This window comes from Vespula vulgaris, chromosome 1 (genome assembly GCF_905475345.1).
Source record: "Vespula vulgaris chromosome 1, iyVesVulg1.1, whole genome shotgun sequence".
In the NCBI taxonomy this organism is placed as follows: domain Eukaryota; kingdom Metazoa; phylum Arthropoda; class Insecta; order Hymenoptera; family Vespidae; genus Vespula; species Vespula vulgaris.
Genome location: NC_066586.1, coordinates 16,657,067 through 16,673,311, shown reverse-complemented (window position 1 = coordinate 16,673,311; position 16,245 = coordinate 16,657,067). Strand labels below are relative to the sequence as shown.

The following is a 16,245-nucleotide window of genomic DNA, read 5'->3' as shown; positions in this document are numbered from 1 at the left end:
ATGTATATATGTATGATGTATGTGTATATATATATGTGTGTGTATGTACATATATGTATACATATATGCATATATATATATACATATATGTAAATATATATGCATACATATATACATATATGTAAATATATATATGTGCATGCATATATACATATATGTAAATATATATAATATGCATATATATATGTGTGTGTGTATATATATATGTATGTATGTATATACGTATATATATGTGTATTTGGAAAAGAGAGAGAGAGAGGGAGAGAAAGAAAAAAAACACATTGACCGATTCGACAGTTGTAGAGAGCTACGACAATGGCCTCCCTATTTTCAACAATCATTCTTGGATTTACATTATCTGATGAATAATATACGATTATCATATTGAAGAACATATTGAATAATCAAATGATATCCCAATGATATCGATAAGCAAATTCTCGGATGAATCGAATTCAAAGAAAACAGTCGAGAGAGAGATAGAGAAAGAGAGAGTGGAGCAAATAAGAGGGAGGGGAAAATCGAAGAGAGTTTCAGAAGTTTAGAAGAGATATCAATGGTAGAGTATAAATCAACGCCATACTGTCGAACCGGCTAGAAGATTTGAGATTTCGAAGTTGACAGAATTGGAGCACGTACATTTGCGTCATTGCTACGGCCCCGGCATCCTTTTCAAGCGAATACTCTTTCTCTTTGAGAGATATCGTTTAGCTTCGCTACCGTTGTTATAAACTCGATTACGACGATTGCACGCATTCGAATTTAAAGCAACCCAGTTATCGCCATTTCTACCGATTTTTTTTTTTCTTTTTTCTTATCCTTTTTATCTTTTTTTCTTTTTTTTTTAAAGATACTTCTTTTGACTTATAAAAACGAGATAGAAACTATAAAAACAAAAAGAAAAGAAAAAGATATCAGATTGTTGGGGGAAACAAAACAGAAACATTTCCTCGAATTTTATAGGCAAGACAATGGGCATCGATCTTTTTCTTTCTTTCTTTCTATCCTTCTCTTTTCTATCTTCTTTTCTTTCCCCTTATTCTTTCTTTATTTATTTCTTATTTTTCTGTGCGCCCAACCCTCTTTGCCTTTTTCTTGTTTCACTTTTTTCGTTTTTCTTTTCTTCGTTTTTTCCTTTTTCTTTTTTGGCAAGCGAGTTTTCGATTAAATGGAGAAGAGTAAAAAAACAAAACAAAAAGAAAAGAAAAGAAAGAAGAAAACAGAAAAAGGAAAAAGAAAAAAGAAAAGAAAAACAGCGACGACGTGCTCTCTCTCTTTCTCTCTCTCTCTCTTTCTCTCTCTCTCTCTCTCTCTCTCTTCTTTTCCGACAGCACGATTCCGAACAAGCAGATATATTTTTTCGTTTTCTTTGCTTACGCAAAAGACCCGAGTAGTACGTATACCAACTCTCCCCGTCGAAAAAAGTCTATATCGCATGAAAGCCGATTCGCGTTCTAGAACAGGCAATTTTCCGCAGTCAATATTGCTCGTGCTCGCGACACCACCGAAAGAGAAATAGAGAGAGAGAGAAAGAAAGAGAGAGAGAGAGAGAAAGAGAGAGGGATGATGCGTCCTACATACGCGCATCGTCTCTATATTTTCAACCTGAGATTGAACGTAATTACGTACTGCGAACGTGTTCCGTGCGTTGTTATTGGTGTAAATAGCGGGACACGTCATCGTACTATAATACTACCATGTTTCCCTTTTAATAAAAATATTTTTCACCTCTCGTTGAACCACGTATTCTGTATCTTCTTCTTTTTCTTCTTCCTTTGTCACGATACATGTAAAGGTATTATTATTTTGATCTATCTTAATCATAATAGATAACTAACGAAGTTTAGAACCTACAAAAACGATAATGTTTTAAAAATTAACGAAAAAGAATTCTTTGAAAAATGTAACATCGTTATGGAACAGTTGATATATTACAGATATAATAATGAAAATAAAAATTATATTTCCGAGTAGAAAATTTCTCGACTAATCTATGATAAGTAATTAATTCGATTTCATCATGTAATAAAAACGTTCGCGATAAGAATAAAGTGAGAAAGCTCTTCTCAGATTTTATCGACTTGCCAACAACGATAGGGCAAAGTTGAAGGCCGAAAGAAGTGGCTTTCTTCTTAGCCATCCACCACCACGGTAATGGCCACTCTCCGCGTTTCACCAACTTATTTACCATGGCCTCCTTTTTTTCTCTTCTCTCTCTCTCTCTCTCTCTCTCTCTCTCTCTCTCTCTCTCTTTCTCTTTTGCTCTGTCTCTCTCTTTCTTTTTTTCTCATTGCATTTTTTTTTTATTTCGCTTCTCTCTTCCAACTTATTTTACACGTTACTCCACACGTTACACAGTCGTAACCCAGCGATTCGTACACGACGCTTCTCTTGAGAACGAGAACGAGAACGAGAAAATAAGGGCGAGAATTTTGTGCCGAGCTTTAAAGTCGTATTCGTAAAACTGTCACGCGAAAGCGTTTCCACGGAATGTGTTCATCAGCTTGGATTACCTTCCACTCCCCCTTCCTAAACTCTGGATGAGGTATACCTATGTCTCGGACCGTTTAAAACGGCTTAAACTAATTTGATAAATCAGACAAACGGATTTTCCTAGCACACCGTAGTTCTTATCGACTGACTCCGTGCGCTCAATCTTCATCTCCCGAATAAAATATGTATCTAGATAAATGAATTTCAATTGAATTCGTGTGAAAAAAAAAAAAGAAAAAGAAAAATCGGAAAAGAAAGAAAAAAGAAACGTAAAATCAACCGATATCGCATTAAATATTCGTGATAATTTCATCGATTATCCTAATCGATGCGAATTGTAATTTTATTCGAGTCCAATTGGGGATAATCCAATGGGATTTTCAGACGGATAATGTTATTAATCTTCTCGAGGATCCACCAAAATGATCCTTTAAAATGGTTGGATATTATATTCAACCACCGGTTGGATATATCCTTAAATTAAGCTGACAAATTACGGATATGAAGATAAGTATTATGACGGGTCATTACGAACGTCCAGAAATGTATGAATAAACAAATAAAGAAATAGATAAATTTAATGTTAAATTTTTATTCGAGGAGTATTTATTTGCGTACTGATTAGAATTGAAAATAATAACTTATGAAAATACCCTGACAAAAATCTATCTATAATAGAGAGAAATATATAGAGGATAATAGAGAGAAAGAGAAAAAGAAAAATATGTTTTAACAAAAGCATACGAATTCGTTTGATGGCAAGGACCGAACCGATTTACGATTTGCCAAAGGAACCAAGTTGAAATTAAAAAAAAGAAAAAAAAAGAAAAAAGAAAGAGAAAAAGAAAAAAAAAGAAAATGGAGGAAGAAATTCTTGGTAAAGCGTTCCTTAATTATCCACCATTTTCTTGGTAACGTTTTAGTGTGTTAATAATTCAAGAATAGCGAGCCGAATCGGTTAAACGGCTGTTGGTGGTGGTGCGTCGCGTTACTAAGGCTCTTCTGTTAGAAAGAATTAGTCTCCAGAGGGTTGCTGGAAGAAGCCAATGAAAAGAGAGAAGAAGTGTAAGAGAGAAATAGAGTATAAAAAGTTTACAAGAGAGAGAGAGAGACGCATATATATATACATATGTATATATGTATATATACATATGTATATATGTGTATATATATATATATATATATATATATATATATATGCAATACACATATACGAAGCAATTTTTTCAACGAAAATCGCTGTTACGAAGGCCGAATAATAGCCGCGCCCGTACCGAAGTATTTATGAACTCGTGGCCAAGTAATTAGCCTGACGCAAACGTACTAATTAAGGACTCGACGTTACGGATAAATACTAGGAAAGAGAGACTGTGAAACTTTAAATCGTGAACGATTCTTTTAAGAGCGCAGACTCGAAAGTTATTCTTCTTCTACCTTCCTTTTCTTTTCTTTTTTTCACATTTTTCTTCTTTGTTTCTTTGCATTTTCTTTTTTTTATTACTATTATTATAATTATAATAATAATAATTATTATTAATAATAACTATTATTGATTATTAACGATGAAAAAAGGAGGAAGTTGAACGCAAAGCGATTCTTTTACACGAGGGAATCGTAATATTGCTTAATATTAGTTAAGCGATCTTTCGAATTTACTATAATAATTCGTTGAAATGAACTAACTAAGAGACGTTCTTTTATTAATGTTAAATTATTAAACGACTTGTTATATGTTTTTCTCTTTCCTTTCGTTATACGTTATTGTTAATTTGTTTTTTTTTTTCCTTTTTCTTTCTTTTGTTCTCTTTCATTTAACGTTCCCGCCGCTTTTCGAAACGCAGCAATGCTTAATTTGCGAACGAGCACGTTGGTTGGTTCCGGAACGATCGATAATGCAATTAACGATCGCGTAGCGTATTGTAACGCACACAGGTAGTACGACGACGAAGTCCTGGACCGCTTCTCGATCGATACGGTGCAATAAACAGTACCAATGTTAATTTCCACGAGACCAAACTCGAAATGAAATTCCATTCGGTTTTACAATCGCATAAACTTCGTTCTACCTCTCGTTTTCTCGTTCTCTTATTCTGTCTCTCGTTCTCTCTCTCTCTCTCTCTCTCTCTCTCTTTCTCTCTATTTTTCTCTTTCTCTCTCTCTCTCTCTCTCTCTCTCTCTCTATTTTTCTGTATTTCTCTTTTTTGTCGCTGTAACTTCTCCCGGTTATCATTTTTCCACGTATAATTTCGTTGTTATGTTGCTTTTAGCGTACGATTACGCATTACGAGTAACATTAATTTTCATAACGATCGATGAATTACGCAGACCATCTAATTAGATTTGTTTCGATAGCTTTGCACGTAATGAAAAAAAATCTTGGATATATTTTTACTTTTTTCGTCTCGCTCGTAATTTCTAAGATTCGCAAAGATAAGTAAAAAAATGAGATAAGGGTAATGAAATCCCAAAGGAATAAAGGGATATGAAATAATTTTTATTTAAAATTGTCTCTGGATCTTTCATAAAAAAAAAAGAAAGAAAGAAAGAAAATGAAAAAGAAAAGAAATTGCAACGTGATAGAATACACATAGGTTTCAGATATTTTTCGTTATTTGAAGAGTGACATGGTCGACAAAGTGGTTCCTATTAAGTGGACGATCCTAGGTATTTTATCTTCCCGAGTCTCGAAGCGATTTATCTTCACGACTGTATGAGCATTATTCTCGAACGAGGAATATCGAATTCGCACCGCGAAACTTTCTATCCGATCGGATTTTGTCCGTGAGCTTTACGCTACCAGTTACGAACAACGAGGAGGCTCAAACTCGTCGTGTTGAATTTACGCGCGATAAATCTTTGGAAAATTCGTAAACGTTCATCCTGAGGACGAACGTAGGAGATGAGAAAAGGACGGAGAAATGAACGAATAAGTAAGAGATAGAGACAGAGAGAGAGAGAGAGAGAGAGAGAGAGAGAAATATTAACTGCCATCTCTTCCGACTTCGTAGTAGCAACGCAAATGAAACGAACGTGAGAGAAGTATGCTCCAACTCCGAAGATCGTGGATCAAAGGGCGTAAGTGTGAGTGAGATGGTTAGATGAATGTGAGATAGTGAGAAATGAAATTTATGGGACAAGGGGCGACGACGAGTAATTTAAGATCCAGCTGACATTACTGTTTTACGAGAGATACTAAAACAATTAATTCGCGATATTACTACACGAAGAGATGCGTGCACGCTTTTAAAACGAGATATATTGTGTACGTAAGTACATAGGTACTATTTATACTTACACATAGATACCTACGTACATATTGAATTCCTCGAATAATTATTTGGATAATTATTTTCACGATAAACATTTATACGCGTTCATAAAGTATACAATTATAATTATATGAATAAATTAGTAACTTAATTGATATGAAAATAATTAATGAAGTCATACGAGCGAAAGGCCAAATAGCTTTTTTTTTTTCTTTCTTTTTTATTTTTTCCTTTTGTTGAACTCTAATACAATATTACGATACGTTAAATTAACGAACGTAAATGAAAAAGAGAGAAAAAACCTCCCATCCTACAACACCCATCCCGAAAAAAAGAGAAAGGGAAAAAGAATAGTTAAGTAACTCAAATAGTTTTACATTAAACTCTTCTCTCTTAGAAGAGAAAACAAAAAGAGAGGAAGAAGAGAGAAAGAGAGAGAGAGAGATAGATGGCTGGATGAGCTTGAAAAAAAATAATTGGGGGAGAGATTTAAACACGAAACGTACACACACACGCGCACACGCATACACACGCGCACACGCACACGCACACACACATGGGCGATACGATAACATCGAAAAGTCCGCGAAACACCGAGGAGCTCCAATTTCAAATTTTTATCTCATAGTAAAGCACACGCCGGCACGTTAAATTTCCCACGCAGCACGCGGCCATAATTTTTAATCACTTTATTACCGGACGTAGCAATGCGAGAGAGAGAGAGAGAGAGGAAAACTACAGAAACGTTATCTCCGTGTACGGCTGTCGTTCTCGTGGACACGAAAATGTTGTCCTCCTATTTATAAAAATATAATGTACATGGGATATATGGTAAAAACATATTCCGAACCAGTTTGTAGACCATCATATTTTTTCGAATCTGACGTTTCAAAAAATTCTCTCTCTCTCTCTTTCTCTTTTTCTCTATCTGTCTGTCTATTCTCTCTCTCTCTCTCTCTCTCTCTCTCTCTCTCTCTCTCTCTCTCTCTCTCCATCTCTCTGTCTTACTCTCTGTGTTTGTTCCTGTTCTGTCTCTACGACTATCCGTCTATTTCTGTCTCTCTCTCTCTCTCTCTCTCTCTTTCTGTATGTCTGTTTCTGTCCTGTCACTATGATTATCTCTCTCTCTCTCTCTCTCTCTCTCTCTCTCTTTCCCTGTATATGTACATACCTATCTATTATACCAACTCGTGCTACATCCCTATGATGCATCCCGTAGGAAACGTTTCTGTATAATATGTATCTACGATATAACTACGCTCGGTCCCTCGAGATTTGATATGCACGCATGTGTGTAAATTTACCGAGAAAACATGCGTTGCGAAGATGTGAGAGAGATAGAGAAATAGCGAGAGAGAGAGAGAGAGAAAGAGAGAGAGAAAGAGAGAGAGAGAAACTGTGAGAATATCAAGAGAAGTCAACAACGTAGTCGTTGTCGCAACTTCTGCGCAACGTTCATGAATATTTTGACGTATTCTTGTTACTTCCTTTGCGAACACTCGTCGGTGTGTTAAAAAAAAAAAAGAAAAGAAAAGAAATAAAAAGAGAAAGAGAGAGAGAAAAAGAAATAAATAATAAAAGTCAGCGAAGGAAATATATTTTTGAAACACGTTTTTCCTTCCTTCGAGAGCACTTTTCTCCTTTATTTCTCTCTTTCTCTCTTTCTCTCTTTGTTTCTTTCTTTTTATATCTCTCTCCATCGATCTTTATCTATTTCTCATAAAAGTCACGATCACCGTAGATCGTTCGATCAGAGATCTTCCGAACCATAGAAAAATTAGTTTTCACAGAGAATATATCTCGTCAAAAAAAAAAAAAAAAAAAAAGAAAAGGGAAAAGAAAAAAGGAACTATTCTCGTGAAAACTATCATATGTATTCTCCGAGTATCTCTATCTGTGCGCACCTATACGCATATATATATGTATATATGTATCGGAAAGAGTAAGTGAATGTGAGAGAGAGAGAGAGAGAAAGAGAGAAAAGATAGTCCACATGGAACTGCCTGTCGTATTTAATTGAAAAGCGGCACGCAGCACGCACGGATCGAGCAGAGATCTATAAATTTTCGAAGTAGCCATTGTGCAGAACTGTTCTCTCTTCCTCTCTCTCTCTCTCTCTCTCTCTCTCCCTCTCTCTTTCTCCCTCTCTCTCTCTCTCTCTCTCTCCCCCCTCTCTCCCCCTCTCTCTTTCTCCCTCTCTCTCTCTCCCCCTCTCTCCCTCTAACTCAGTCTAACTCTCTACTACCGTAATTCCTTCTCGTATGTTTGTCTGCCAGTAGTTTCGAATATCCCTTCCTCCCACATGGTAAAGAGATTAGGATGAATCTTGCGATATCTTAGATATCAACGAAAATTCAACAAAATCAAATATCAACGAAATATCAACAAAATCGTAGAAACGATGTTCTTGTTTTATATATTATACGAGTATATATTCCCATGTCAAGCTTGACAGACAGCTAAGATTTTCTACTTTTTATTTTCGAAATAATATATCATTCGCATTATATCGAATCATGACGTGATGTTTTACAGCCAATAATTCAATATTTCCGCAAATTAAGTAGCATACATTTTCCGTCGGATCATAAAGAGAAATTATACAAAATTTCATATCCGAATTGAAAAAAAAAAACAATAAGTAGTTTTAAAGAAATTACAAATACTTTGATTACTGGTTTTATTTCTTATATATCTATTTTCTTAATTTTTTTTTTTCTATGCTACCTTTTTTTTATATATTTGTTTCTTTAAGAATTATTCTGTACATATCGCATATATCTATTACAATTATGATTATGTATTATTACAACGTAAATTATTGTAACGAAGTGAACGGTGAAATGAATTTGTTTTTATTTTATTTATTTTTTTTTTTTTTTTTGAAATATTTTACTCACAATTATTAGAATGTCTATTATGTAATAAACGATGCAGACTTCGAGACACGATGACCTAAATAATCAAAATCTAAACATTGTGTGATGCGATTAGATTTATCTTAACTATGTAATATAATATGATTTTTCGATATTTTGCCTTATATGTGTATCATAACGATATACTTGCATACAGATGAAAAATGTCGAGTATAAATAAGCTTATTATCGTCGTAAGCAAGATAACCCAATGGAACGCAATGCAATGCAACGCAAAGTTATCATAATCGAGCGAGAGTCTAGCTCGAATAACAGTTTCCCCATATAATCATGTACGCTCGATCGAACGCAAATATGCCGAAGGCTGTACATTATGAATTCAAATGAACGAACGTCCTGTTAAATTATATTTTAGCATCCTACATATATATATATATATACTATCTACATGGTTTTTGCTCTATGGATTGTTAACATAGCACACATACAATAATAGATTGCTTTTAGTTTAATCTAGAAAAAAGGGAGGAGAAACACGAAATGGGAAAGGAAAAAGAGAAAGAGAGAGAGAGAGAGAAGAAAAAAAGAGAAAAAGTTTCGAATGACACGAAGCAACGTTCGACTGTAGTGAAAGACAAATATTTGTTAAAGGGCCGAACGGCGATCTTGATAAATAAATAAAGTACCATTTTAATGGAATACAAATTTACCTGACATAAAAACTAAACGGTTATCAAAGGATCGTTAATTAAGACAGACCGAAAAATAGAAACCTTTTGAATCTCTTTTTCCTTTTTTTTCGACAAAAGTAAAACAAATCATTACGTTTTCTCCTTACTTTGTTTAATAATATAAAAGCATTTATTATTCGTAAATGTTAATTATTCGTGTTCTTATCGTGTAAGTTAATCGATGAGAATCGTGTGTGTGTGTGTGTGTGTTTGTTGGTAGGTATTACGTGAATTTCTCACGAAGGAAGCCGACTTAGTAAACTGTCGGGAACACGTCTCTGGCAGAAGTAGTCTGACCAATCGTATACTTCCACTACTGTACTTATCCTTGTCTGCCCGTTACAGTCGCACAAACTTTGTCTATTCTCCTTATATATATATATATATATTATTCTAATGATCTACGAAAATAGAATATCAAATCCGAACAGTAATGGTAAATTCAAATTAATCTTAGAAATGGTTATATATATTATATATATTATATATACATTATATATATTATTTATTTATATATATATATGTGTATATATATATATATATATATATGCATGTTATCAAAAATTTTCATTGTAGAAAAAATTTTCATTTTTATTGATTCTTCATTCAGTGTTCATAATCGATGCTCAATATAGCGTTATATTCGAAATTCATACTGGATAATATCGGTAATAGAACCTAAGCTGGCTTAGATGCTACTTCGACATTGCATTTATAACGTTAGTAGCGGAGCAACGTTACGGTATAATCGTGTAACACGTTTATAACTAGGGATGTGCATGAAAGATAAAAGCCGATCGTGGGTATTAAACACGACTGGATCGCAATATAACCTGAACGCAGGAACGAACCTACGCGCTTAACAAACAAATCGATATTAACCAACGACGACGACGATGACGACGACGACGACGACGACGACGACGACGACGACGACGATGACAATGACGACGACAACAAACTTCGTTGTCCTGTATGCCCCTGTTAATAATGATTATTATAAGAATCCACGAAGCTTAATAATTTAATCTAACAGACTTAGATTTTGCTTAATCACTATGTAAACTTAACAATATTTTCATAAACAAGGATAATGAAAATTGTTAAAAATGAGGAACTTTTAATATGCTAACAATAACATAATATAATAATAATAATAATAATAATAATAATAATAATAATAATAATAATAATAATAATAATAATAATAATAATAATAATAATGATAATGATAACTTCAGTGAAAAAGGTATTCTAATCGAGCATCATTGGTACTTGCAATTAATGAACCTTGAACTATTGCCCTATTGATTATAAATGCGTTACGCGTTATAAATAATTACATAGATAATTAGATAAAATAATTCACAAGCTCATTAACGATCGTTGTAAAATCATATTACCGTGAAGGGCTCCCGATCAATTGTTGCCTCTGTTCGCCATGCATCGCCAATCGACGTGAAAGCCCATAAGTTAATATCAATGAATGACGTTCCGGCTTCTCGAAATTAGCAGCCAACGCGATAATACTATTATAGATTCGTGACTGTAATGGACGTATACAGTCGGCCATGTTAAAGGACGATGAGCTTGGATGAATAATCGAGCTATCATTATATAGTCCATGGAGAGTTGATTTTTAAACTATTGTCTTTATAGTCTATTCGATGATAAAATGAACGTTTCAATGGAATTATTAGCCGTTGAATGAACACGAAAATCATCATCAAAGAGAGAGAAAGACAGAGAGAGAAATTAAGTTATACGAATGATTTGCTCGAATACTTCGAGTATTTAACAAAAGAATTTTCATTCTACGGAACGAGCTCGAAACGTTTAGACTTATTAAATTTCGTGCAACTCTCGTAAAAGTAGTTTTCCTTAAAAATAAACTATCAAAACGGTACTCGCATTTATGATAACTCGGGCGATTTCGCACGAATGCACGCGAATGTACCGAGGATTCCATGATTGGTAAGTAGTAAAAGCTCTGTGCAGTTGCATCTGTAAGGTTAATTAAAAATCTCGAGGTACGCTTGCTCTCTCTCTCTCTCTCTCTCTCTCTCTCTCTCTCTCTCTCTCTCTCTCTCTCTCTCTCTCTCTCTCTCTCTCTCTCTCTCTCTCTCTCTCTCTCTCTCTCTCTCTCTCTATCTCTATCTATCTCTATCTCTATCTATATCTCTATCTCTATCTCTATCTCTCTCTCTCTCTCTCTCTCTCTCTCTCTCTCTCTCTCTCTCTCTCTCTCTCTCTCTCTCTAGGAAAACAAGTATTTCAAATGAGGAAAGACGTTATCGTCGAGTGAATCTGTGCTTCGAGAACGTGCAATTCGAGGAATTTCTAAAAGGGAATATCGTGCTGCCCTTTCAAAGGGAAATAACCTCTAGTTCGCGCAGGAACTCGCTTGATATGCGGTTAGAGGCGCTTAAGCTCGTTAAAAACGACATAAAACCCGATAACTTTCTACGAATACGAGCGTAACCTTGTAATTTGCCGGCTTTCGTGCATCGTCGGAAAATGATTACGATACTTCCTCTTGCGAATTACAGAAGACTATAACACAACGGACATAAGAGAGAGAGAAGGAGAGTCGTATATACCTTATCATAATTTTATCTCTAGAATGGTCCGCGTTTGTTACCTCTAATTGTCGTTAGGAAACATATCTCGACGATCCAACTTCCTTGAACAATCCCTATCTAATATTAAAGTTTTTAATTTTAATTACACCTTAAACATTGTTCCTCGTTGTAAATTTAAAATTTAGATATGGCGCGACGTCGTGTTCGATACTTTGATCGATCGATCGGAGCATCTAGTCAGCGCCATCTAGCGGATATCAGTACTAATTAAAAGTGCCGCTTGCCCCTGACGATAAGCAACCCTTTCTGTACGTCTTAATAAAATGAAAATAATATACGTAAACTTGAAAATAATTACATTTTTTGAAATGAATAATCAAATTTATTATTTTCAATGGATCTTCGATTATATCGTTGGACTATTGACTATTCGTTTTTTTTTTCTTTTCACTTCACAGTCGCTGACGAGACAACGTCCAAGAGAAAGATCTCGAACGAGGCCAGAATCTCGAAGCTTTCCGCCAAGCGTAATTGCCTATCTGTCAAGAACAGAGGGAGTAACATCTCCGGAAAACGGCCAGGAAGAAGAAGAATCCTTTTTTGAAAGGCCACCCCCTCCGCCACCACCATTACCACCGCCGGCTTTGACAACGAGTCAGCAACAAACCCAAACGCAAATCGAACAGACTGCTGGCGGATTGACTAAACCTGAGGATGTCGATGGCAAGATTGAAATTCGAGATTCAGCGAACGAACGTGAGACGAGCGAGGAATTGGAGAGGTATCGCCAGATTCGAATCCTTCGTTCATTCATTTGTTCATTCCTTCCTTCCTTCCTTCGTTCTTTCCTTTCTTATCTAATTTTATCGAACATTGAATAGTTCGTATTCGAAGATACTTTTCGATTACTTTTGGGAAAAATAATCAGATGAAAAAGATTCATTAACGTTCATTACAGATTCGCACAGCAAAATGAGGAGAGGAGTACGATCGACGGACAAATTAGGAGACCTCATCAGGTCACGAGGGACCATTATACTTCAAGGTAAAAACTAAAATTGATTATATCGAAATTAAAAAAAAAAATTTCGATACTTAGTTTACATGAGATAGGGAAGAGTGAGAATGAGAATAAGATAGAGAGCTACACGAAAGTTTTTGACATTTAGATCACGCTTTTGTTAGGCCACGTGTGCTCGTCGTCGAGAAATAATAATTAATATCGATAAATTATAAATTGATAAACTTTTCTATCCATCTATGTTCTACGATACATGGAAAATGCATTTTCATTTGTATGGAAATTTAATGAAATGATATCTCACGGTCGAGCACACGAGATACTCTTTACAACAAAAGAAATTACAGAAAGACAAGTTGGAGCAGGTCGAAATACGGCGGTCCATTGAGGGAAGACAAAAGGATGCAGCAGGACGATGGTGTCACTCTGAGAAGGGAAATGACCGGTGGTACGAGAATCTCGCCTAGTACCATTGATCGTGTCTTCGATAATAGTAATCGACGGCAATATGGCATGGGAATCGTTGGTCGATTTTTCGGGTATGTTCACCGATTATATTTATTTTCATTAAAGTTATTAATTATTTTCGATAAAAATATACATACAAATTTTAACGTTTCAAACGAATAAAATTACTTGAATTATTTTAATTATAATCAATATATAAGATATATAATGTATATTATTAATTTGCTATTATACAAATATTTATATAAATAATTTAATTTTCAATCTTTACATGAGAAATATAATAAGAACGAATTTTTGAAAATGACCTAAAAATATTATTCACGCGAAACGCTCTTTCACTTTTCACCGTTCGTTTAACAAAGTTAGTTCTATGTACTAAGCAACGTACATAGAAAGAGAAGAAGAGAGGAAGAGAGAGAGAGAGAGAGAGAGAGAGAGAGAGAGAGAGAGAGGGAAAGCACAGCTTTCTATGAAACAAGGACCTCTCCGGAGCAAGACTCAAGAATCTCATGCATAAATAAATATTAATGGAAAGAGCTGTTTGTACCAATTCAAAATTGAATCTCAAAGTTAGTATACTTTGGTTTCGTGCTTCCACGTCACGAGAGACATTGTGACGTAATAATCATAAAGTAAACTTCAAACAACTCGCGATCGACATTGTCTTCTCCGTGATAACAATGACGATGATGATATGATGATAACGCTGACGACGAGGACGACGACGACGACGACGACGGCGATAATGATGATGATGATGATGATAATCACATAATAATGATAATAATGACTCTAGAGGTATCGTCGTTAATCACTTGTTTTTAAAACAATTTTACGGCATACATTTCTCGGATTATAAAAACTAAAAAGAAATGGACGAATGACTCGTTTAATGGTAGAATTTCAAGGTGGATAATAATGGCACCCAGGTGCGACAGCAAATGTCATCTTTGACATGGAAGATGATTGATACGAGTCCGCGACATTTTATTAAATGTCACGAAACGTCAGCGACAACGTTCGTCGGTTTGATAGTACTGGTAGACTTGACGTAAAACTACCGAGAAAGAGAGAGAGAGAGAGAGACAGACAGAAAGAGAGATAGAAAAAGATAGATAGACCCTTAAATCCTTTTCTCCTTCGTATATTTTCAGAAGATCCTTTCGAAAGAGTATAACCAACAAACCGGAAGTGAGAAAGCAATTGGACGATTTCGAGGATCACAGACCTTACTTTACATATTGGATCACGACCGTGCAGGTTCTCATTCTGATAATATCTTTAGCGTGTTATGGCTTTGGACCTGTTGGGATGGAACTCAATCATAGATCAGCGAGAGTAAGTTAAATCGTCATGTGTTTTTAAATTCATACGTTCATACGCGTATATCTTATTTCATAATTTTTTTTTTTTTTTTTATAAAAGATCAATTATTACTTTCTATTCAAAAGTTAATTTTTTATTTGGCATAAGTTTCAAATTGTGTATATAATTAATCTTTTTAAGATACGAAAACAAATTGTTTTAGATAGAAAAAAAGAAGTTGATTTATACAGAATTAACAATGAAGAGAAAATAAATCCAAAAAAAAGAATAAATAAATAAATAATTTATCCAATATCCTAAAAAACAATACATAATAGAAATTATGAACGGTTCATTAAATAGCAATATTATTGACGTCGTCGCGAGTAATAAAAATGTAAAATTATTTTACTATTATTAGTTTTATTATAATTATTAAACGAAACTCCCATTTTGCGAGTATGTATATTATACACACATACGTACATACGTACGTGCACAACCACAAGATGTATAGAATCGTTGACCCAAACAATCCCGAATAAAACTTTATATTCGATAATTGATAGATTGCAAATGTTATGCAAACCGCGCGTGCCGTCGTGTGTGCGCACGGCAAATCGTTTCCCTATAAATAATCATGAGGTGCTACGGTCGTCGTGTTATTCAACGTCGTCGTATCTCGATTTGCTCCATTTCTATCTCGATCCTTCGTATCTTTGTATTGTATCTGTCTGTCTGTGTATATATGCATGTACGTACGTATATGTACGTCTGCGGGTATGCGACCATTTATACGCTAAATAGAATTTTGAATTCATCTTCGTTTCTCGAATTCATTTCAATTCTTTCTCAATACATTTTATTTTATTTTTTTTTTTTATTCTTTTTTTTTTTGAATAGAAAATTGTCTGTCCTTTTTGTCTTCTTTTTTTACGATGACGCGTTAAATATGTAACGATCGCTCTTTTTATCTTTTTTTTTTCTCTTTCTTTTTTATTCTTTTTCCTTTAGACACGAAAAAATTAACGTTCGTATAGACGAGGATCAAAATTAAACGAAGCGACTTAATATTTATTATCGATCTTCAGGTTTTGGTAACGAGCTTATCGTTACAAGAAGTCGATTATCAAGAGCCTGCAAATTTCTGGCTCGGACCAAGAGCTGCAGATTTGATACATCTTGGTGCAAAATTTGCTCCGTGTATGCGCCGAGATATTAAAATATTGAAGGAGATCGACATTTGGAGAGAAAGAGAACGAGATACTGCTTGCTGTATCAGAAACGATGATTCCGGTTGTGTGCAATCGAGTAAAGCCGACTGCTCAGTGAGTTCAATTTGATTTTATGTTCGATCATCTAATTATTTCAAATATCTATTTCCTTTTATCCTATAAAGATCGTATCGATAATATAAATTCTACTCTTTTTACCAAACCAACTGGTCCGAGGATTGAAATCAACGATTACGGTAAATTTAATGGACCATTAAGC

At 34.6% G+C, this 16,245-nt stretch overlaps 1 protein-coding gene across 8 annotated transcripts in view; it reads left to right on the top strand.

Annotated features, from left to right (window-relative positions):
• LOC127063204 (uncharacterized) overlaps positions 1 to 16,245 on the top strand; it is a 217,465-nt gene that overhangs the window by 196,043 nt on the left and 5,177 nt on the right. For 4 of the 8 annotated variants that reach the window (XM_050992661.1, XM_050992634.1, XM_050992651.1 and 1 more), the window contains 6 exons: positions 12,413 to 12,735; positions 12,913 to 12,999; positions 13,323 to 13,514; positions 14,601 to 14,784; positions 15,843 to 16,081; positions 16,198 to 16,222. In XM_050992661.1, coding sequence (XP_050848618.1) covers positions 12,413 to 12,735; positions 12,913 to 12,999; positions 13,323 to 13,514; positions 14,601 to 14,784; positions 15,843 to 16,081; positions 16,198 to 16,222 — 1,050 coding nt within the window. The other 4 variants (XM_050992680.1, XM_050992671.1, XM_050992696.1 and 1 more) reach the window with 4 other exon arrangements.